Source organism: Dendrobates tinctorius, unplaced genomic scaffold, assembly GCF_039654945.1.
Source record: "Dendrobates tinctorius isolate UK_male_01 unplaced genomic scaffold, ASM3965494v1 ptg000075l, whole genome shotgun sequence".
Taxonomy (NCBI): domain Eukaryota; kingdom Metazoa; phylum Chordata; class Amphibia; order Anura; family Dendrobatidae; genus Dendrobates; species Dendrobates tinctorius.
The window spans coordinates 45,993,546-46,018,458 of NW_027361743.1; the positions used below are offsets into that span (position 1 = coordinate 45,993,546).

A 24,913-nucleotide genomic window follows, 5' to 3' on the forward strand; every position below is an offset into this window, starting at 1 on the left:
CATTTTTCGTAATGCTACGATTTGTATAAATGCCAGTGCTGATTGCCACTGATTACAGTAGACTTATTATGCCCCAGAATGCTAGCAATAAAAAGTCGATAGCATAGCTACAAAAAAAATTAAAATAAATACATTTACGGTAGTTTAGGTTTTGATTATTGTTTAGTTCCGAATATTATTTTTGTGGCAAAAAAAAAAAAACCACAAATCCCAATATAACATAAATGTTTGGTATTGGCATAATCGTACTGACAGAAAATCAGCTTGCCCAGTCTCTTACCATACAATGAATGCCATAAAAAACAAAACAAAACATGAAAATCGCCACAATGAAAATTGGCTGTGCCCTTAAGAGGTTAATGGGATTGCATTAGAAAATACATTATTAGATATACAATAAGGAATTCAAAGTTAAAGGGGCTGTATAATTTTAATTACAGGACAGGTAATTAATTTCTGATTTCTGGAAACTAGTGATGAGCCAACGTGCTGGGATAAGGTGTTATCTGAGCATGCTCGAGTGCTAACCGAGTGTCTTCGGAGTGCTCGAATAATGTTTTCGAGTCCCCGCGGCTGCATGTCTCACAGCTGTTCAACAGCTGCAACACCTGGAGGGAGTGCCTGTTTGTTAGACAATCCCTGAATGTGTTGCAGCCGTCGAACAGCCATAAGACATGCAGCCGCGACGGCTCAAAAATACATTACTCGAGCACGCCGAAGACACTTCTCACGTAACAATGCTTAGCTGAGCACGTTCACTACTGGAAACCCCACCAATCGAGAGCACGAAGACCTGAAGTGTCCTGTTGAGTATAGCGTTGGGTGCCAGCACCATTTTATACATTGTGAATGCGTGAAATAGATCTATAATGAACTGAAGGTGTCCTACAACCAAAAAGGGTCATCCAAAGAAAAAAAGATAATGTTGTTCAACGGGTGCCATAGAGTCAATGCAAAAAAAAAAAAAAAAAAAGGTCTACAGGGGAAGAAAAAAAATAAAGTTGTATATCGCTATGTGGGCAAACCTTTCACTAGTGGAATATAATTAGGACTTTTCCCACCTCCCCTCACAACTAACATTAATATATCTGTACGTTCACACAATGGATCACTTTCTTCCCTTCCACAACCAGCTTCAGGGCAGTAAATCACACATTGCCTGGAACTTTCCTCAGGGCCTTAACATCCCTACTGAAAACAAAAAAATCCATACTAAGGAGAAATTTTCATTTTAAAATATTGGCACCATCCTTCAATGCCTGCTCCCGTACCGAAAGAATAGAAGTTAAATGGATTACACAAGTAGATCTTACATTCCAAGATACATGAACTTATGGACTAATGTACAGCTACAGTCACCACTGATGAAAAAAATATGGTAGTGTTCATACTGGTTTCCGAGAACTTCACGCCTGAAGAGTCAGGCAGGAAATTGATTAGAGGCTCACTGTTTCTAATAAAAATACATCAATTTGCTGATATTAGGTTTCCCATTGGACGGAAGAAAAAAGGGAGAGTAATAGAAAACACTTCTTAAAACAGGATTTTTGGTTGCTCACCGTAAAATCTGTTTCTCAGAGCCTTCATTGGAGGCCACAGGAAACCATGGGGTGTATGCTGCTGCCACTAGGAGGCTGACACTATGCACAAAAAAAGTTAGCTCTTCCTCTGCAGTGTACACCCCATCGACTGGCACTAGGTTATCAGTTACTGATTTCTCACTAGGAGTACCAACAATTAAAAGAAAGAAACACAGCTCAAACTGTAACAATATAAACACAGTAAGTAGAGATGATAAACATGGGAGGGTGCTGTGTCCCCCTCGAAGGATCTGAGAAACAGATTTTACGGTAACGAAAAATCCTGTTTTCTCTATTGCTTCATTGGGGGACACAGGAAACTATGGGATGTCCGAAAACAGTCCCTAGGGGAGGGAACAGCAGAAACTCCGTTCAGGTTGGAGATCTCACCACTACCGCCTGCAAGATCCTTCTACCTAAGCTAGCGTCCGACAAAGCGTAGGTATGGACCCTGTTAAATTTTGTGAATGTGTGGATGGAAGACCAGGTTGCCGCTCTGCAGAGTTGTAGGGCAGATGCCCCATGGTGTACCGCCCAGGAGGCGCTCACTGCCCGGGTAGAGTGTGCCTTAATCCTAGGTCCAGATCCAGCAAGCAGTCGTAGCCTTGGAGGCTGGCCTCTATGCACACCCTCTGGAATGACAAAGAGAGAGTCTGTCTTCCTAAAAGAGGCTTTCCTAGCCAAATAGACTCACACCACTCTGACCAGGTCTAACCTGTTCAGTGAACTCTCCAAAGGATGAGTCGGAGCTGGGCAAAAGGAAGGGAGGACAATATCCTCATTTAGGTGAGAAGCGGACACCACCTTGGGAAGGAAAAAATGTAGAGGCCGCAAAACCACCTTGTCCTGGTGGAGAACAATGAAGGGGGGCGACAGGAAAGAGTTGTCAATTCTAAGACGCGTCTAATGGAGGTGATGGCCACAGGAAGCACCACCTTCCAAGACAGAAAGGTCAGAGAGACCTCTTGGAGAGGTTCAAAAGGAGAACTCCTAAGAGTCTCCAGGACCAAATTGAAGTCCCAGGGGTCCACGGGTGTCCGGTACAGGGGAGCAGCATGCGCTACTCCTTGGAGGAAAGTTCTAAACTGAGAACAGGATGAAAAAGAACAGGAAGCGCTGACACCTGGCCCTTTAACAAACTAAGAGCCAGAGCAGCGTCAAGTCCCGCCTTGAGAAATGACAGAATGGAAGGGAGAGCAAAAGGGCATAGGCGGGGTGTGATTAGAGTCACACCAGCTGAAATAGGCTTTCCAGGTTCGATAATAGACCCGGGACGACAACGGCTTTCTAGTCTGGATCATGGTCTGAATCACCCGATCTGAAAACCCGGACGTTTTCAGAACCACGGTTTCAAAAGTCCAGTCACGCCATTAAATCGAGCGACCGAGAATTCAGGTGGCAGATCGATCTTTGGGACAAAAGATCCAGTCTGTCCGGAAGCCTCCAGGGGTGTCCGCGAGAAGATTGATGAGCTATGCAAACAAAGACCTCCTGGGCCAATCCGATGCAAACAGAATGACTGGCATCCCTTCCGCCTTGATATTTTTCAACAGCCTTGGAAGAAGGGGGAGGGGAGGAAACAGATAGGGAAGGGCAAACTGTGACCAGGATACTGCCAGAGCATCTGCGCCCACTGCGAGAGGATCGCTGGCCCTGGAAACGAACCGTGGAAACTTCCTGTTCAGCCAGGACGCCATGAGGTTCACATCCGGAGTACCCCATCGAAGGCAAATTTGATGGAAAACTTCCTGAAGCAGAGATCACTCTCCCGCCGCGAGACCCTCGCAGATGAGAAAGTCGACGACCCAAATGTCCACGCCGGGGATATGTACTGTAGAAATCACCGGAACCGTCGCCTCTGACCAGAGGAGAATCTTGGATACCTCGGCCATTGCCAAAGGACTCGGAGTTCCTCCCTGGTGATTGACATATGCCACCGCCGTGGCATTGTCAGTTTGAACTCGGAATGGCAGATCCCCGAGAAGCCTTTCCCCAGTGGCGCAGGGACAGAAGAATGGCCCATATCTCAAGGATTCCTCTGCTGACCAACGAGCCTGGACAGTCAGGTGGCGAAAGACCGCACCACAGCCAAGAAGGCTGGCATCCATCGTCACCACCTGCAGTGAACGAGAAGAAAGCACCGACCCTGGAAGATGAGAGGGGATGACATTCACCAACTGAGAGATCGTTTGACTTGGGAAGAGAGCCGATCCGGACGATTCAGAGAGAAAACAAACTTTCCTGGGCCTGATAAGAAGATGGAGCCTAGATGAGGATGTCATCAGGGTACGGGAGGAGAACTAGACCTCTGATCCGCAAAATGGCCATTAACGCTGCCATGATCTTTGTGAAAACCCTGGGAGCAATTGCAAGCCCGAACGGCAGTTCTGCCGCATATCGTACGAATCTTTGATGCCCTGGAAAAATAGGGACATGGAGGTAGTCATCTTAGATGTCTATGGAGCACTGGAATGAGATTCGAAGAATCGATCTCAGGAACGCGAAACAAATTTTATTTTGTATCCTGAGGATACAACCTACCTGACCCATACGTCCTCTACCAAGGCGAGCCAGACATCTCTGAAAAACCGGAGACTGCAGCCCAGCCTGGGAGTTTCCCTGGAATCTGGAGATAAGCCATGCAGAGGAAGATCTGCCAGGATGGGGTGGGTTAAAGGAAGCCCTTTTTCTATCCTGGTGAGCCTGTAGCCTCTCTTGGTGAGAAAAATCCTCCGACGCAGAGAAACGGCAAAAGGGCCGAAAGGACTGAAACCAACGCTTCAGAGGAAGCAGGCGAGGTTTGGAATGAGGGAGGAGGGAGCTCGTACCGCCGATTGACACCAAGCTAAAACTGATTAACCTAGTGCCAGACGGTGGGGTGTACACTGCAGAGGAGGAGCTAACTTTTTTGTGCATGGTGTCAGCAGCATACACTCCATGGTTTCCTGTGTCCCCCAATGAAGCGAGAGAGAAATCATTTTATTAAAGTCTATAAAGGCACAATGCAAACTACACAGAAAATACATCTGTATGAGCTTTTGACTAGACATAAAAGGGGTATTCTGGGAATAACAAATAATCAATTACACTGGTCAACAGCATTTTTGGTGCCAAAGATATTTCATCGAATTTAGGGTATTTTTGGGGTGCTGATTCTGAATATGTCATCAGTTTTGCCAGATTGGCTCAAGTTTTTGAGATTTTTGGTATCTTATTTATAGCACTTGTTGGTAAATGCGACGCATCATCTCATTAATTTCTTTGGATTAGTACTTGAACTGAGCAGTTCTCAATATAGTTTTGTGTTAATTAGTGTTCTAAAAGTTTGTTCATAGCTTGATTTTTGCACTAACTTTATGTTGTTGTCTGTTTTCCAGTGAAAAGCATGAACTCATCATGAAGAAGTTGTCTTAACGATCCAGACTCATTCTGTTACATTTGTGGTGAATATACACTGCCAAAACATAGAAGAAACATAACACACTTCGTAAAAAAAGTGTATTTTGCCTATTTTGGGGTTATGCTTGGGGACCAAGACAAGTTTTGGGCACCACACATAGTGTGCAAAGCATGTATCGAATTATTACGAAAATGGAGCAAAGGACAAAGAAAAAGCTTCAAATTTGGTGTTCCAATGGTGTGGAGAGAGCCAAAAAATCATCATGATGACTGTTATTTATGGTAAACACAGGTACAGGCACATCTTCACAATGAGGGACAGGCCTTCTTGCAGATTCCATGTTACTCCCATTTTTGTTTCTTATGCTTATTGAATCCTTGCACTTGCACTGCACAGAAATAACAGTCATCATGATGATTTTTTGGCTCTCTCCACACCATTGGAACACCAAATTTGAAGCTTTTTCTTTGTCCTTTGCTCCATTTTCGTAATAATTCGATACATGCTTTGCACACTATGTGTGGTGCCCAAAACTTGTCTTGGTCCCCAAGCATAACCCCAAAATAGGCAAAATACACTTTTTTTACGAAGTGTGTTATGTTTCTTCTATGTTTTGGCAGTGTATATTCACCACAAATGTAACAGAATGAGTCTGGATCGTTAAGACAACTTCTTCATGATGAGTTCATGCTTTTCACTGGAAAACAGACAACAACATAAAGTTAGTGCAAAAATCAAGCTATGAACAAACTTTTAGAACACTAATTAACACAAAACTATATTGAGAACTGCTCAGTTCAAGTACTAATCCAAAGAAATTAATGAGATGATGCGTCGCATTTACCAACAAGTGCTATAAATAAGATACCAAAAATCTCAAAAACTTGAGCCAATCTGGCAAAACTGATGACATATTCAGAATCAGCACCCCAAAAATACCCCAAATTCATTAAAATATTTTGGACACCAGAAAAAAAATTTTTTTTCGTTGACCTGTGTTATCCACTGGAGGCAATGACTGCTAGACAAAGCCATACTCCTTATAGAGAAGGCAGAGATGGTTTATTACTGTCATTGCTTTCCCAAGCGCTGTATACATAGCATATAGAAAGAGTTTACAGTGCTTCCTCCTCAGGACCCAGAGGTCATATGATGGCTGGGTGTAGGGAAGAAGCATAAGCTGCTGAGTCCCAAGAAAACCAGATCACCTTTGCTATACAGCCTGGAAGATGAATGTCTCCTGTAACTGGGGAAAATATGCAGGGGAAATCAGGTAAAATAAATAATTGAGAAGTCCCCTAAAAATGTAGGTCTTATGATCTGGGGAGGGGAACAATATGTGAAAAGAAAAAAAAAAAACTGTTACTAGCTCTTTCCCTGTTGAAACCAAAACCCCCTCCAAAACATGTGTGCGATATATAAAATTAATTTTTAGGGGAACAAGTTTTCAAATAAGTTTCAGTGACCCCAGTAATTATATTATAAAGAAAAATCCTTTGCTTTCCCATGGGTATTACTAGAAATCGGCAAATAAAATAAAAAATTAATAAGAGAAGAGTGTATAAAAATAATTCTATATACTGAAAATGTGCCTGGTCAGGAACAAGGGTGGGGGTGAAGTGGTCTGGTCTTAAACAGGTCACCAGAAAAAAAAACACCACTAACGTGCAAATATGGGGTTAGTCTGCAGGCTAATAGCGTTATTAATCTGCCCAGCGCCCGCACTTAGCCGAACGCCGAAGGGGGGGGGGAATTAACTTTATTCTCTTATTCTCCTGAGCAGCATTCCGGTTTCATTCAAGGGGCGGTGCCAGTTCAGTCACTGCTCAGAGAATATAGAGTGGCAGCTGTAACTGCGCCCCTGACCCTGACTGACAGCCGGCTCCAATGCAGAGCGAGCATCAGTGAGGGCCGGGGGCGCAGTTACAGCAACGCTCTGTATTCTCAGAGTGGTGACTGCGCCGTCCCCATCACTGAAATCGGAACACTGCAGGGAGAAAAAAAAAAAGGAGATTTTTGTGTACTCACCGTAAAATCTTTCTCTTAGCCTTTAATTGGGGGACACAGAACCTTGGTGTTATGCTGCTGTCCACTAGGAGGCGACACTATGCATAATCTGAAAAAAGATTAACTTTGGCTCCTCCTCTGCAGTATACACCCCTGGACGGCGTCAGCCTTCTCCAGTTTTGTGCCAAAGCATAAGGAGGAACGTAACCAAATAACATAACCATGCCTGTAAGAAGGCTACTATGTACGAGCTCAAGAACAATATGAGAACTCAACAGGAAACAACGGCCCGTAAGGGCAACAGGGTGGGAGCTGTGTCCCCCAATTAAAGGCTAAGAGAAAGAGATTTTACGGTGAGTACACAAAAATCTCCTTTACTCTGTCGCCTAATTGGGGGACACAGAACCTTGGGACGTCCCAAAGCAGTCCCTGGGTGGGAAGCAGTGGACGAATATTGTGCCGACAGTCCCCTAGACTTGGGGTACTGCCGCCTGCAGAACCAGTCTACCCAGGCTCGCATCCGCTGAGGACTGGGTATGAACACTGTAGTGTTTCGTAAACGTGTGTAGGCTAGTCCAAGTGGCCGCCTTGCACACTTGTTGTGCCGAAGCCTGATGCCGAATGGCCCAGGAGGCCCCTACTGCCCGTGTAGAGTGTGCCGTGATACCGGCCGGAAGAGGGGAACTGTTAAGTCGGTAGGCCTCATGTATGGTGGACTTGATCCACCTGGCAAGGGTAGCCTTGGAAGCCGGCAACCCCTTGCGACTACCTTCCGTAAGAATGAAGAGGGAATCGGATTTCCGGAAAGGTGCAGTCCTGGACACGTAAATCCGCAATGCCCTGACTAGGTCAAGCGTATGCAGAGCCTTCTCCACTCTATGTACCGGAACCGGGCAAAGGGAAGGCAGTGAAATCTCTTCGTTAAGGTGAAAGTTGGACACAACCTTCGGAAGGAAGGATGGTACCGTGCGGAGAACCACCTTGTCCTGGTGAAAGGCTAGGAAAGGTCGTCTGCAGGAAAGTGCTGACAATTCCGACACTCTGCGTAACGAGGTGATAGCCACTAGAAAAACCACTTTCTGAGACAGAATGGAGAGTGGAACTTCTCTAAGAGGTTCGAAGGGTGGAGCTTGCAATGCTGTCAGGACCAGATTGAGGTCCCACGTATCCATCGGACGTTTGTAGGGAGGAACCAATCGGGAAACTCCCTGGATGAAAGTCCTTACTTGCGGTTTAATAGCAATGCGCTTTTGAAAAAGGACTGAAAGCGCCGACACCTGACTCTTAAGCGAACTTAAGGATAGCTTGGCATCTAGGCCCAATTGAAGAAAACCTAGTACCTTCGGGAGGTAATAAGGGAGTGGGACTTGCCCATGAGATTCGCACCAAGAAAAGAAGGCTCTCCAGGTACGATAATAGAGCTTGGCAGAGGCAGGCTTCCTTGCCCTGATCATAGTTGCAATGACTGCCGGTGAAAAACCTGCCTGGGTTAGAATCCAGGTTTCAAGGGCCATGCCGTCAAATTGAGGGCCCCTGAATTCTGGTGGAAGAACGGACCTTGAGACAGAAGGTCGTGGCGATCGGGTAGACGCCAGGGGGCGTCTGCCGTAAGTTGGACGATGTCGGCGTACCAAGTACGTCTGGGCCAGTCTGGCGCGATGAGGATGGTCGGAACTCCCTCTTGCTTGACCTTCCTCACGACCCTGGCTATTAGGGGGAGGGGTGGAAAAATGTACAGGAGTCGGAACTGGGACCAGTCCTGGACCAGGGCATCCGCTCCGAGCGACCGCGGGTCGTGTGTCCTGGCCATGAAATTGGGAACCTTGGCATTGAGATGGGATGCCATTAGGTCCACATCCGGGGGTTCCCCATCGTTGACAGATCTGGTAAAAAATCTCGGGATGGAGAGACCACTCCCCCGAGTCCATTCCTTGCCTGCTGAGGAAGTCGGCTTCCCAGTTTTCTACACCCGGAATGTGTACCGCAGAAAGAACCGACCTTGTGTCTTCCGCCCAGCGGAGGATATGAGCCACTTCTCTCATTGCCTGGGCGCTGCGGGTCCCGCCTTGGTGATTCACGTATGCCACAGCCGTGGCATTGTCCGACTGTATCCGTATGTGCGAGGCTGCAAGCAAGTGATGAAAGGCTCTCAGTGCCAAGAGAATGGCCCTGATTTCCAGAACATTGATGGGCAATGTCACTTCCCTCGGTGACCACTTGCCCTGTGCCCTGTGATGTAGGTGTACCGCCCCCCAGCCTGTCAGGCTTGCATCGGTAGTCAGGATCTTCCATTGTCCTGAGAGGAATGGCTTCCCTCGTGTAAGCGAGGTTGGTTTGAGCCACCAGTGCAGGGACCTCCTGGTCGATGACGTCAACCTGAACTCCCTGTCGAGGGAGAAGGGGTTCCTGTCCCAAGATCTGAGTATGGCTAGCTGAAGGACCCTGAGGTGAAACTGGGCAAATGGCACTGCCTCTATTGCTGCTGCCATCCTGCCGAGGATTCTCATGGCAAACCGGAGAGATCGAGGAGGACTGCGAAGGAGTGTACGAACTCCCAGACGGATGGCCAGTGTCTTGTCCTTGGGAAGGAGCACCAGGCTCCTGGTGGTGTCGAATACCATTCCCAGGAATGTTAGAGTCCGAGTTGGGATGGTCGACGATTTCAGTAGGTTGACTAGCCATCCCAGGCGACTCAGAGTGTCTAGAGTGATTGAGACACTGACCTCGCAGTCTTTGAAAGTGGGAGACTTGACGAGGAGGTCGTCCAGGTACGGGACGACTAGAATGCCTCTTGAGTGCAGGACGTCCATGGTGGCCGCCATGACTTTGGTGAACGTTCTTGGAGCCGTGGCGAGTCCGAACGGAAGGGCGACAAACTGGTAGTGGTTTTGGTTGACCGCGAACCTGAGAAACCTTTGGTGGGCGGGAGCAATTGGTATGTGGAGATACGCATCCTGTATGTCTATGGAGGCGAGGAATTCTCCCTGCTCCATGGATGCAACGATGGACCGGAGGGACTCCATGCGGAAATGACGGACCCGTACGTAATTGTTGAGCTGTTTTAGGTCCAGTATGGGTCGGACGCCGCCTCCTTTCTTGGGGACTACAAACAAATTTGAGTAGAATCCTCGGAATCTCTCGTTCGCGGGAACCGGCACCACAACTCCTGATTGAAGGAGAGAGGAAACCGCTTGGTGGAAGACACGAGCCTTTTCTGGTGGTGTTGGAGGAACAGAAAGGAAGAACCGGTTCGGTGGAACGGAAGTGAACTCTATCTTGTATCCGGAAGACACTATTTCCCTGACCCACCTGTCTTCTGTAATAGGCAGCCAGACTTGCTGAAAGAGTAAAAGTCGGCCGCCTACTGGTGGGGTGTCTTCCGGAGGTCTCGAGTCATGATGAAGTGAAGTTCTGAGGTTTTCCTCCCTTGGGTTTCGCTTGGCCTGCTTTCGACTGCCAAGCCCTGTCCGGTCGCTGCTGCGTCCGTGGGTTGTCTCTGCGTGGAGAACGGTTGCGGTTTTGCACTGGGCGCGAAACGGACCAGCCCGAGGAATTCCGAAAGGATCGGAATCGCGTCTGGTTTCTTCGTTTGAACGTGCGTTTCGGTTTTAGTTGAGGGAGAGAGGTACTCTTACCCCCAGTGGCATTGGCTATCATGGTGTCCAACTTTTCGCCGAAAAGTCTACCAGTAGAATACGGAAGTCGCGTGAGGGACTTCTTTGAGGCCGCATCCGCTTTCCATTCTCGCAGCCAGAGGATGCGTCGGATCGTGATGGCGTTTGATGCTATTCCCGCTACACCTCTGGCGGAATCCAGGGCTGCATGAATCATGTAGTCTGCTACCACTGCCATCTGGACCGCTTGGTCCGAGAGTTCAGGATTTGAAGCCTGAAGACCCTCCTGTAGTCTTTTGGCCCAAGCTAGGATGGCCTTGGCTGCCCAAACTGAAGCAAACGCAGGGCCCAGAGAGGCGCCTGCCGCTTCGAAAATAGAACGAGCCATTCGTTCTACTTGCCGGTCTGCTGCGTCCCTGAGGGTTGAGCTATCCGGCAGAGAGAGTAAAGTCTGCGCTGCTAGCCTAGAAACCGGAGGGTCCACTTCAGGTGGATCTGCCCATTGTTTGGTGTCTTCCTGTGGGAAAGGGTACTTCGCTTCCAGATATTTGCGATTAGCGAATTTTTTGTCAGGCTGCGCAAACTGTTTGGTAAGTATTTTCTCAAACTCATCGTGATTAGGGAAGACCTTAGGTGGTTTTTGAACACTTTCGAAGCAAATCCTATGTTTTGGGACTTCCGGGGGCGACTCTGGAATTTTTAGCACCCGATGAATAGAAGAAATTATGTCCTCAACTAGCGCTGTATTGCTAGGGGGAGAAGGTACCACGGACCTGACCGTTTCATTATCTGAGTCGGAGTCACAGATGCCCTCCGAATCCTGTGCCTCACTAAGGTGATCCCTGGAGGGCGACCTGGGGCGGGGGTCTTCTGTGGTGGGGGATCCCTGTGGTAAATTGCACTGTCTGTCTGTGGCAGGGGACTGCCCAGGAGACCTGGAATGACGCTGTCTCTCCCTAGAGGGGAACGACCTTGTGCTATAGTGCGACTCAGGTGATCGAGACCTGTGAGTCCGCTTACGTCTGTGAGAGTCAGAAGCAGCATGTTCCTGAGACAAGCTGTCCGTTTGCTGTGTACCGTCCATAGCCGGGGTCCGACTCTGCAGAGCTTGCAGCAATGTAGCAGTTAGGTTGTCTATGGACTGTGACATAGACTGAGACATCTGAGTTGCCCATTCCGGCGTGGCCTGTGACACTGAAGCGTCAGTAGGGACTCCCTGGGGTTCTGACCCAGAGTTCTGGATGCAGACCCGGCAGTGCGGATACGTGCTGCCACTAGGGAGCGTGGCTTTGCAGGCTGTGCAGAATGCATAGAAACATTCCTGCCTGGTTCTCTTCCTTGAGCCCGGCATAGTGCACAGAGGCTGGCTATAAGGGATCGTACAGGGGTGGCTACGCAGAGGGAACCCACAGAAAGCCTTATAGGAAGTATAGATTCACAGCTGAGTAATGAGAACCCAGCTGTGAGCTTACCCCACCGGTGTGCCCCTAGGTCCAGCGCCGACAGATCCAAGTTCTGTGCCCCCCGGAGACCGCTGTGATGCTTCTCTCCTGGATCTCATCCAGAAAAAATGGCCACCGGGGCTCTGAGGAGAGGGAGGAGGGGGCGGAGAGCTGAAAAGGGCGCGCTGGGCTGTGTAAAAACGCGCCCTTTCTGCCTCAATCCGCCCCTTCTATGACACTCCAGTGTGTCATTTTGGTCATCCGGGGGGCGGGCCGGGGGGCGGGGAAAAGGCGGCGGCTTCAGCTAGGCCGAAGCCGCGGTCTAAATTTGAAGCCTGATGCCCAGGAGGGCTCCAGAGCGGCGCGGTAGTCCGGGGGGGGGGCGGATTTGTACCAGACCCCCCCAGAACGGTCGACTGGATAGCGGTGGGGGTAGCAGGGGTAGCGGTTTTTGTATGGGGGGCCCCTGAAGGGCTATGGAGCCGCTGCTGCTGCAGAGACAGGGACGCAGCAAAAGCCCTGTTTCTGCTGTGCCATCCAGTCCGCACCCTCCCCCGGCCCCCACAGGATCCCTCAGCCGGCCTGGGGTCCCTGGAAGCTGCGGAATGCTGCCTGATCTCCGACCCTACCTGAGGCGTCTCAACCTAATACCCCCTGCGGGGGATTAGGGAGGGTGCGTCTGTCACCGTCAGGGGGTCTTCATCCTCGCCTCGACCTCAACCCAGACCCCTTAAGGGTGTTGGGGAAGGAGGGGGGGTCTCGACCTCGAACCAGGACCCGAGGGACTGGGGAGGGAGCGACATGGGGAAAAAAACCACCTCAACCTCAACCGGGTACCCCTAATAGGGGACCGAGGAGGGAGCCATGCCGGGAGTCTCGCTGGAGACCCACTTTTCTTCATCTGTATTTCCGTGAAAAAAGGAAAAAAACGGAAGAAAAAAGGTGTGCCTCCTTGCGACACTAAGCAAAAACTGGAGAAGGCTGACGCCGTCCAGGGGTGTATACTGCAGAGGAGGAGCCAAAGTTAATCTTTTTTCAGATTATGCATAGTGTCGCCTCCTAGTGGACAGCAGCATAACACCAAGGTTCTGTGTCCAATTAGGCGACAGAGTAATACTAAATTTTCGGCTAAGTGTTGGCACTGGGCAGATTAATAACGCTATGAAACTGCAGATTAACTCTCTATCTGCATGCTAAAAAAGTTTTTTCTGGTGACAGGGGTCCCCAACCACCGGTCTGCGGCCCAGGACCGGGCCATTGCAGTGCTCTTGCCGATCCTCGGAGCTGGACACAAAGGGCTGTAGTTTCCAGACCACATGGTCATGGATACTCACCCTCAATTCCTGCGTTCCTGCATCCCTGTCGGCGCGGCGGCTTCATCCAGCGCCGAGCGGTCACGTGGTACCGCTCATTTAAGGTCATGAATATGGACGTCACTCCTCTCCCATAGGCGTGGCATCCATATTCATGACCTTAAATGAGCGGTACCACGTGACCGCTCCGCACAGAAAGAAGCTGATAAGCCACGAGTTGCAGGGAAGTTCAGCGACGTGAGGGTAAGTATGATGGGGGAGGATGGGGGAGCACAGCCATGTATACACGAGTGGGAGCGGAGGCATATATACAAGGGAGGAAGGGTGGGAGCGGAGAAATATATACAAGGGTGGGAGGGTGCTTGCGGAGCCATATATACAAGCGTGGGATGGTGGGAGCGGAGCCATGTATACAGGATGGGAGGGTGGGAGCAGAGCCATGTATACAAGATGGGAGGGTGGGTGCAGAGCCATGTATACAGGATGGGAGGGTGGGAGCAGAGCCATTTATACAGGATGGGAGGGTGGGAGCAGAGCCATGTATACAGGATGGGAGGGTGGGAGCAAAGCCATGTATACAGGATGGGAGAGTGGGAGCAGAGCCATGTATACAGGATGGGAGAGTGGGAGAAGAGCCATGTATACAGGATGGGAGAGTGGGAGAAGAGCCATGTATACAGGATGGGAGAGTGGGAGAAGAGCCATGTATACAGGATGGGAGGGTGGGAGCAGAGTCATGTATAAAGGATGGGAGCAGAGCCATGTATACAGGATGGGATTACATGTGTGGGGCCATCATATATATGGTGGATTACATGTGTGGGACCATCTTGCTATACATGGGAGTATTATATGTGTGAGACCATCTTTCTTTACATGGGGGATTATATGTGTGGTACACCTTTTGAATATTTGTCAAATATGGGACCATCCCATTGCAGGAAAACAAGCCCAGTGCTTCAACTGATACAGCGAAACAAGCCTGATGCTCCCACTCATTCAAAACCTATGGTGAGTTGAGTCACTTTTACATTATAAATGTTATATTAAATAAGTATGCACTGACTACTAAACTACAACCCCGTACATAGCCACGGCCCCTTATGACCAAAGCGCCATCCCTGTCACACCTCCATCCCCGCCCTGCCGGGCCATGGAAGAATGGTCTTGCTTGAAGCCGGTCCCTGGTGCAAAAAAGGTTGGGGACCACTGCTTTAAGAAATTAAATTTTTAATATCTTTACAAACGAGGCTGACTTGGTGACAAGTCAACTTCACTATAGGTAAACTTACCACTGGTCATCTATGCAGGAAAACCATATTAATCCGATGAGTCAACAAAATCTGATTTCTACTCATCTTTTTCTATGATTAATTTATCATTTAGATTACTATCATGTGTGGATGCATGAACGTCCGGTCCTACCATCCTGCAGCCAGGGACGATGAAAGGGTCAGCCTGTACAATAGGAGATCCGAAAAGCTGTTGCCTTTAATAGCGATCATGTGCACTGTGCACATGTAATGCTCACCTGCATGGTCGGCCTCAGAAGAACGTGCCTGGTTTGATACGTTGGCGATTTTAAGTTGCCAGATTGCCTGTAGTCCCGTACTTCAGCGATTACACACCCACAGTGGAAAATATTTACCTGCATAGAAAATATTTTATTTTTAACCTCCAAATAGGTTAATATATGTATATATTTACCAACCTGCACCCCATTGGTCTTTTTCATACTTCGGTATACTGTGAACCAAGCATCTAATTGCGTCTCATGCCAAACCTGACATTAGGGGTGTCATACTAGGTGCTTACCAGGGCGGCATTTCCTAAGGGGCCTCAAAAAGGAGATTTTTGTGAACTCACCGTAAAATCTCTCTCTCTTAGCCTCTAATTGGGGGACACAGAACCATGGGTGTTATGCTGCTGTCCACTAGGAGGTGACACTATGCATAATCTGAAAAAGATTATCTTTGGCTCCTCCTCTGCAGTATACACCCCTGGACGGCGTCAGCCTTCTCCAGTTTTGGGCAAAAGCATTAGGAGGAACATAACAGAAACAACATCACCATGCCTGCACGAGCTCAAAGAACAATATGAGAACTGAACCATAACAACGGCCCGTAAGGGCAACAGGGTGGGAGCTGTGTCCCCCAATTAGAGACTAAGAGAAAGAGATTTTACGGTGAGTACACAAAAATCTGCTTTACTCTGTTGCCTCATTGGGGGACACAGAACCATGGGATGTCCCAAAGCAGTCCCTGGGTGGGAAGCAATGGACGAATATTGTGCTGACAGGTCCCTAAACTAGGGGCACTGCCGCCTGCAGAACCAGTCTACCCAGGCTCACGTCCGCTGAGGACTGGGTATGAATCATAGAGTTGGAAGGGACCTCCTGGGCCATCTGGTCCAACCCCCTGCTCAAAGCAGGATTCGCTAAATCATCCCAGTCAGATGTCTGTCCAGCCTCTGTTTGAAGACTTCCATTGAAGGAGAGCTCACCACTTCTCGTGGCAGCCTGTTCCACTCATTGATCACTAACTGTCAAAGTTTTTTCTAATATCTAATCTGTGTCTTCTCCCATTCAGTTTCATCCCATTGCTTCTAGTCTTTCCTTGTGCAAATGAGAATAAAGTTGATCCTTCTACAATGTGACAGACCTTTAGATATTTGTAGACAGCTATTAAGTCTCCTCTCAGTCTTCTCTTTTGCAAACTAAACAATCCCAAATCCTGCAACCTTTCCTCATAAGACAGGGTTTGCAGACCGGTCACCATTCTGGTCGCTCTTTTCTGAACTTGCTCCAGTTTGTTGATGTCTTTTTTAAAATGTGGTGCCCAAAACTGGACACAATATTCCAGATGAGGTCTGACCAAAGAGGAGTAGAGGGAAATAATGACTTCACGTGATCTAGACTGTATGCTTCTGTTAATACATCCTAGAATTGCATTTGCCTTTTTTTGCTGCTGCATCACACTATTGACTCATATTCAGTCTGTGATCTATTAGTATACCCAAGTCTTTTTCACATGTGCTTTCACTTAGCCCTATTCCTCCCATTCTGTATATGCTTTTTTCATTTTTATTGCCCAGATGTAGTACTTTGCATTTCTCCCTGTTAAAAACCATTCTGTTAGTTGCTGCCCACTTCTCCAGTTTATTTAAATCTTTTTGAATCCTCTCTCTCTCTCTCTTCTCTAGTATTAGCTATCCCTCCTAGCTTTGTGTCATCAGCAAATTTAATCAGTTTACCCTCAATTCCTTCATCTAAATCATTGATAAAGATGTTGAACAATACAGGGCCCAGGACAGAGCCCTGTGGTACCCCACTTGAGACATTCTTCCAACTGGATGTGCAGCCATTTACGACCACTCTTTGGGTCCGATCACTAAGCCAGTTATGAATCCACCTAACAGTTGCCTTGTCCATTCCATACTTAGTCATTTTTTCAATAAGGATTGTATGAGACACTTTGTCAAATGCTTTGCTGAAGTCAAGATATACTATATCTACAGCATTTCCTTGATCCACCCAATCAGTGATACTGTCATAGAAAGAAATTAAGTTAGTCTGACATGACTTATTAGTTACAAACCCATGCTGACTCTGTTTAATCACTTCATTCTTATCCAGGTATTGACATACATGTTGTTTACTAATTTGTTCAAAGATCTTTCCTGGTATAGAAGTCAGACTCACCGGCCTATAGTTGCCTGGGTCCACGTTCTTCCCCTTTTTGAAGCTAGGAACAACATTTGCTCTTCTCCAGTCTTCTGGCACTTTTCCTGTTCTCCAAGAATTTTCAAAGATTATGGAGAGGGGTTCAAAAATTTCTTCTGCTATCTCCTTCAGTACTCTGGGGTGTAATTCATCTGGACCTGGAGACTTGAATTCATTTAGGTTAGCTAAGTGTTTCCTCACTATCTTTCTGTTTATAGATATCCTGGATTCTTCGATTCCCTTAATAGGACAATGAATAACAGTTGATGTTACATTTCCTTTCTGAGAGAAAACAGATGCAAAATAGGAATTTAAAGGTTCAGCCTTCTCAACATCCTGTCTTACCATTTCATCATTTTCATCCTGTAAAAATCCTATAGCATCTTTGACTTTTCTTTTACTTTTGACATATCCCCAAAATCCTTTATTATTGCTTTTGACATCTCTTGCGAGCCTCAATTCATTTTCAGCTTTAGCTAATCTGATTTGTGCCCTGCAGGTTCTGCAGACAGCATTATATTCTTCTTTAGATATGCCTCCCTCTTTTCGTTTTATAAACATTTTTTTCTTCCTTTTTAGCATGTGCTTAAGTTCTGTGTTCATCCATCCTGGTTTCCTTAAATGCTTCCTATTCTTCCCTCTTTTCGGAATTGTTAACATCTGTGCTTTGAGAGTTTCATTTTTCAAGATTTCCCATCCTTCCTGGACATTTTTGTCTTTAAGGATATCCAGCCATTGGATCCCTCCAATTCTCTTTCTGAATCCCTTAAAATCTGCCTTTCTGAAATCTAACCTTAACGTCTGAGTCTTCACAGATGTTAAGGTTAGATTTCAGAAAGGCAGATTCTCTAGTGTTTTGTAAACGTGTGTAGGCTAGTCCAAGTGGCTGCCTTACACACTTGTTGTGCCGAAGCCTGGTGCCGAATGGCCCAGGAGGCCCCTACCGCCCGCGTAGAGTGTGCCGTGATACCGGCCGGAAGAGGAGAATTGGTAAGGTGGTAAGGGTAGCTTTGGAAGCCGGCAGACTTTTCCGAACACCTTCCGGAAGAAGGAAAAGGGAATCAGACTTCCGGAAGGGTGCAGTTCTACTGTAGACACATATATACGCAATGCCCTGACGAGGTCAAGCGTATGCAGAACCTTCTCCACTCTATGAACTGGAACCGGGCAAAGGGATGGCAGTGAAATTTCCTCATTGAGATGGAAGTTGGACACAACCTTCGGAAGGAAGGACGGGACTGTACGGAGAACCACTTTGTCCTGGTGAAAAGCCAGGAAGGGCCGTCTGCAGGAGAGTGCTGACAGCTCAGACACCCTGCGTAGCGAGGCGATTGCCACCAGAAAGACCACCTTCTGTGATAGAAGGCGGAGTGGGACTTCCTTAAGAGGTTCGAAAGGTGGTGCCTGCAATGCTGTCAGGACCAGGTTGAGGTCCCAAATTTCCAGTGGACGTCTGTAGGGGGGAACCAATCGGGAAACCCCCTGGAGAAAAGTCCTTACTTGCAGCTTGTTAGCAATGTGTCTTTGAAAAAGCACTGAGAGCGCTGACACCTGGCTCTTAAGGGAGCCCAGGGATAGCCTGGCGTCCAGGCCCGATTGGAGAAAGCCAAGTACCTTTGGGAGGGAATAAGGGACTGGGATCTGGCCGCGAGATTCGCACCAAGTAAAGAAAGCTCTCCAGGTATGGTAATAGATCTTGGCGGAGGCTGGCTTCCGTGCCCTGATCATGGTTCTAATGACGTCCGGTGAGAGCCCTGCCAGGGTTAGAACACAGGTCTCAAGGGCCACGCCGTCAAATTGAGAGCCCCTGAGTTCTGGTGGTAGAACGGGCCTTGTGACAAAAGATCGGGACGGTCGGGGAGACGCCAGGGGGCGTCTGCTGTAAGCTGCACGATGTCGGCGTACCATGTACGTCTGGGCCAGTCCAGTGCGATCAGGATGGTTGGAACTCCCTCTTGTTTGATCTTCCTCACGACTCTGGATATCAGGGGGAGAGGTGGAAAAATGTACAGAAGCTGGAACTGGGTCCAGTCCTGAACCAGGGCATCTGCTCCGAGCGACTGCGGATCGCGTGTCCTGGCCATGAAATTGGAGACCTTGGCATTGAGATGGGATGCCATTAGGTCGACGTCCGGGGTCCCCCAGCGATGGCAGGTCTGGCGAAAAATTTCGGGATGGAGGGACCACTCCCCTGAGTCCATCCCTTGTCTGCTGAGAAAGTCGGCTTCCCAGTTGTCCACACCCGGAATGTGAACCGCAGAGAGTACCGACCTCTTGCCTTCCGCCCAGTGGAATATATGTGCCACTTCTCTCATCGCCTGGGTACTGCGGGTCCCGCCTTGGTGGTTCACATATGCCACCGCCGTGGCATTGTCCGACTGTACTCTGATATGAGAGGTTGCCAGTAAGTGACGAAAGGCTCTCAATGCCAGGAAGATGGCCCGAATTTCCAGGATGTTGATGGGCATGCTCGCTTCCACTGGTGACCACTTGCCCTGTGCTGTGATGTAGGTGCACTGCACACCAACCTGTCAGGCTCGCATCGGTGGTCAGGACCTTCCATTATCCAGAGAGAAAAGATTTTCCCATTGCAAGCAAGGTTGGCTTGAGCCACCAGTGCAGGGACCTCCTGGTTGCCGATGTCAGCCGGAACTCCCTGTCGAGGGAGAAAGGATTCCTGTCCCAGGACTTGAGGATGGCTAGTTGAAGAGGCCTGAGGTGAAACTGGGCAAATGGTACCGCCTCCATTGCTGCTGCCGCCATCCTGCCAAGGACTCTCATGGCAAACCGGAGATCGGGGGGGGGGGGGGGGTTGCGGAGGAATATGCAAACTCCTAGACGGAGAGCCAGTGCCTTGTCCCTGGGAAGGAGCACCAGACCCCTGGAGGTGTCGAATAGCATCCCCAGGAAGGTCAGAGACTGACTCGGGGCAGTAGATGACTTTTGCAAGTTGACTAGCCAGCCCAGGTGACTCTGTCGATTGTGATTGAGACGCTGACCTCGCAGTCCTTGAAGGTGGAAGCCTTGATGAGGTCATCCAGGTATGGAACGACTACTATGCCGCTGGAGTGTAGAACGTCCATGGTGGCTGCCATGATCTTGGTAAACGTTCTTGGAGCCGTGGCGAGTCTGAACGGGAGAGCCACGAACTGGTAGTGGTCCTGGTTGATTGCGAACCTGAGAAATCTCTGATGGGCGGGAGCAATCGGTATATGCAAGTATGAGTCTTGTATGTCTATGGAGGCGGGATATTCTCCCTTTTCCATGGATGCAATGATTGACCGAAGGGACTCCATGCGATAATAACGAACCAGTACATACTTGAGTTGTTTTAGGTCCAGTATGGGCCGGACGCTGCCTCCTTTCTTGGGGACTACGAACAGATTGGAGTAGAACCCTCGGAAGCGTTCGGCCGCGGGAATCGGTACTATGACTCCTGCTTGAAGGAGGGAGGAAACCGCACGGTGGAAGGCATGAGCCTTGTCTGGCGGTTTTGGGGGAACAGAGAGGAAGAACCGGTTCGGTGGGCTAGAAGTGAACTCTATCTTGTATCCGGAAGACACTATTTCCTTGACCCACCTGTCTTCTGTAATAGGCAGCCAGACTTGCTGAAAGAGTAGAAGTCGTCCGCCTACGGGTGGGGTGTCTTCCGGAATTCGTGAGTCATGATGAGGAGAAAGTCTGAGGTTTTCCTCCTTTGGGCTTTGCCTGGCCCGCTTTCGACTGCCAGGTCCTGTCTGGCCTCTGCCTGTGGGTTGTCCCTGCGCGGAGAGCGGTTACGGTTTTGTGCTGGACGCGAGACAGACCAGCCCAAAGAATTCCGAAAGGATCGGAATCGAGTTTGGTTACGCCTTTTGAACGCGCGTTTAGGCTTTAGTTGAGGGAGAGAGGTACTCTTAACCCAGTGGCGTTGAATATCATTGTGTCCATCTTTTCACCAAAAAGCCGCCCACTGAGGTACGGGAGATCCATGAGGGACTTCTTTGAGGCCACGTCTGCTTTCCATTCCCGCAGCCAGAGGATACGCCGGATCGTGATGGCGTTTGATGCTATTCCCGCTACACCTCTTGCGGAATCCAGGGCTGCATGAAGCATGTAATCTGCTACCACTGCTATTTGAACCGCTTGGTCCGACAGCTCAGGATTTGAAGCTTGGAGGCCAGACTGCAATTTTTTGGCCCAAGCCAGAATGACCTTGGCCGCCCAGACTGAAGCGAACGCGGGAGCCAGAGAGGCCCCTGCCGCTTCGAAGATTGAACGAGCCATGAGTTCTACCTGCCGGTCTGCTGCGTCCCTGAGGGTTGAGCTATCTGGCAGTGAGAGGAGGGTCTGTGCTGTTAGCCTAGAGACTGGGGGGTCCACTTCGGGTGGATCTGTCAACTCCTTGGTGTCCTTCTGTGGGAAGTGGTACCTTGCCTCCAAATATTTGCGATTGGTGAATTTCTTCTCAGGCTGCGAAAACTGCTAAGTAAGTATCGCCTGAAATTCTGGGTGATTAGAGAAGACTTTAGGTGGTTTCAGAACACATTCAAAGCAAATCTTGGGTTCTGGGGCTTCCGGGGATGGGTCAGAAATATCCAGCACCCGATGGATGGAAGAAATTATGTCCTCAACTAGCGCTGTATTGCTAGGGGGGCCAGGGACCAGAGACCTCTCCGTTTCATTATCTGAGTCGGAGTCACAGATGCCTTCCGAATCCTGCGTATCGCTAAGGCGTTCCCTGGTGGGCGAACTGGGGCGGAGGACCTCTGTGGTCAGGGATCTCTGTGGAGATCTGCGTTCTGTCTGTCTCTGTTAGGGGACGGTCTAGGTGACCTGGAACCACGGTGTCTGTCCCTAGAGGGGGATGACCGTGTGCTATAGGATGACGCAGATGAACGTGACCGTGGGTCCGCTTACGTCTGTGAGTGTCGGAATCGGCATGTCCCTGAGTCGAGCTGTCCCTTTGCTGGGTAACGCTCATAGCCGAGACATGACCCTGCAGTGCCTGGAGTAGTGTGGAGGTTAAGTTATCTATGGACTGCGTCAGACTGCGACATCTGAGTAGCCCATTCTGGCGTGGTAGCAGACGCTGAAGCATTGGTAGGGGCCTCTTGGGGTTCTGACCCAGTATTTTGGATACCATCCCGGCAGTGCTGCCACTGGGGAAAGTGGTTTTGCAGGCTGTGCAGAATGCATAAAAGCATAAAAGCAGTCCTGCCTGGTTCTCTTCCTTGAGCCCGGCATAGTGCACAGAGTGCAGAAGGGCTGGCTATGCAGAGGGCACCTATAGGAGCCTTATAGGTAATATGGATTCACAGCTGAGTAAAGAAAACCCAGCTGTGATCTTACCCCACCAGTGTGCCCCTAGGTCCAGCGCCGACGATTCACAGTCCTGTGCCCCCCGAAGACTGGCTGACGTTGCTGCTCATGTCACAGATGCCTTCTGCTGCAGCAAAAATGGCCGCCGAGAGGATGAGGAGGGAGAAGAAGGGGCGGAGAGCTGAAAAGAGCACGCAGTGCCATGTAAAAACGCGCCCTTTCTGTCTCGATCCACCCCTTCTACGACACTGTAGAGTGTTATATTAGTCATCCGGGGGGCGGGCCGGGGAGGAGGCGGCTTCAGCTAGGCCGAAGCCGCGGTCTAAATTGGAGCCTGATGCCCAGAAGGGCTCCAGGCCAGCGCGGTTGTCCTGGAGGGGGGGGGGTCAGATCTGAACCAGACCCCCCCGGATTAAGAGGCAGGATAGCAGTGGGGCTAGAAGCCAGAACGGGGCCCTGTGAGGGGTCCCCCTGAGGCGCTATGGAGCTGGTGCTGCCGCAGAGACAGGGGCGCAGGGAGCCCTGTGTCTGCATGTGCCATGCCTGCCTGCACTCTCCCCCGGCCCCAACAGGAGCCTGCAGCGGGCTGGGGTTCCTGGCTTTCGGGGCTGCAGAATGCTGCCTTGTTCAGACCCTACCTGAGGCGTCTCAACCTAATGCCCCCAGAGGGGGATTAGGGAGGGTGCTTTTATCACCATCAGGGGTCTTCATCCTCGACTCGACCTCAACCCAGAACCCAAAGGAATTGGGGAAGGAGGGGGGTCTCGACTTCGAACCAGTACCCGAGGGACTGGGGAAGGAGCGACATGGGGAATATCCATCTCAACTTCAACCGGGCACCCCATAATAGGGGACCGAGGAAGGAGCCATGCCGGGAGTCTTGCATGAGACCCACTTTTCTTCATCTGTAATCCGTTGGAAAAAAAACAAACGGAGTAAAAAATCTTTAGGTGTGCCTCCTATGCGACACTAAGCAAAAACTGGAGAAGGCTGATGCCGTCCAGGGGTGTATACTGCAGAGGAGGAGCCAAAGTTAATCTTTTTCAGATTATGCAAAGTGTCGCCTCCTAGTGGACAGCAGCATAACACCCATGGTTCTGTGTCCCCCAATGAGGCGACAGAGTAATCAGGAATCCCAGGATCATGAAGTTAGCAAATTTTTTATCACCCAAGACCACCAGGAATTTTACTATCAGGCCCTTCACTACACATCACATGGTGCTCTTAGCAGGGAAACACGTCATTGTTATATAGGCATTATATGGTAGCATTATCTGACTGTAAAAAAGTTTTTTTTTTTTTTCTTTTTTTATTAACAGCCTTTGGCTTGATCTCGAGCTAAGGCAACTTGATGGAACTAGGAACATCGATCTTGTGCAAGTCTAGATAGGTCCACCAGGTCTTCTCTACTTTTATCATGATAGCATCAAGCCACCAGGTTGCTGGTCGTCTTCTTCACCTTGTTCCTTCTATTCTTCTAACCATGATGACAATCTTCAGTGATTGTGATCTTCGTACGATGTATCCAGAGTAGGAAAGTCATAGTTTGGTGATCCTTGCTTCGACAGGCATGTCTGGCTTGATTTGTTTCAACATTGATTTGTTTGTTCTTCCTGCCATCCATGGTATTGATAACATCCTCCTCCAGCACATTTCAGTGGCATCACTTATTCTTCTGTCTCGTTTCTTTATCGTCCATGTTTTGCAAGCATTCATTACCACAGAAAAGACCAGATTATGTATGAGCCACGTCTTCATGGCCAGTGAAATGTTCCTAAACCTTGTCCAGTGATTTCATTGTTGACCTGCCCACATCTATTCTCCTATTCACTTCCGATGTTGCGACTGCATCTTGACTGCATCAAATGTAGCACTGCGCGGTATATATTTGGGTGCATACCTAGATACCATGACAACGGCCAACAAAACAGTGGAGGTGAGGAACTTAATTTATTGGTCAGATTTATTGGTCAGAGACCCATTCTCTGAACCATGGCAAGAGTTGAAAAGAAATATTTAAAAAAAAAAAAAAAGAAAAAAAAAAGTCCCTCCTCAAGCAGCTAGCTGAGACCCAAAGATTTAGAAAGAAAAAAAAAAAAATAGAAAGACACTTTATTGGGAAGCTTTTAAAGTCTGGATGTACACAACAACTCATTTGTGAAACATCAAAAGTGGCAGCATAAAATCATAATCTATAGCCAAAAGAACATCAAATGATTAAAAACCTGAGCCTTTTCCAGAAGGTCTACTAAAATCGGTGGCAATTCTTCTGCATCTATGTAGTCCAACAGCTCTCCTTCTTCATAAGGCAGCTTGATGGTTTCCGAATCTGCAAAGAAAAAAAACGCAACTTGATTAACAGGGGGAGAAAAAAAATTATATATATTCTACTTTCAAATGATTTTCGCTTTATCTTCCAAGAGACATAAAATAAAACCATATTCATCTTCATGTTAGAGCTTTTTTTTTTTTTTTAAGCGATACAGGACAAGCTCTCGAATTCTACGACATTAGATCAAAGTGAGAGAAACAAGA

At 48.7% G+C, this 24,913-nt stretch overlaps 1 protein-coding gene across 8 annotated transcripts in view; it reads right to left on the minus strand.

Annotated features, from left to right (window-relative positions):
• SUPT20H (SPT20 homolog, SAGA complex component) overlaps nt 1–24,913 on the minus strand; it is a 107,912-nt gene that overhangs the window by 61,622 nt on the left and 21,377 nt on the right. For 7 of the 8 annotated variants that reach the window (XM_073583246.1, XM_073583243.1, XM_073583245.1 and 4 more), the window contains 2 exons: nt 24,604–24,707; nt 14,888–15,004 (listed from right to left, as the gene is read on the minus strand). In XM_073583246.1, the coding sequence (XP_073439347.1) occupies nt 14,888–15,004; nt 24,604–24,707 (221 nt within the window). The remainder of the gene's footprint in view (nt 1–14,887; nt 15,005–24,603; nt 24,708–24,913) is intronic. The other variant, XM_073583244.1, reaches the window with a different exon arrangement.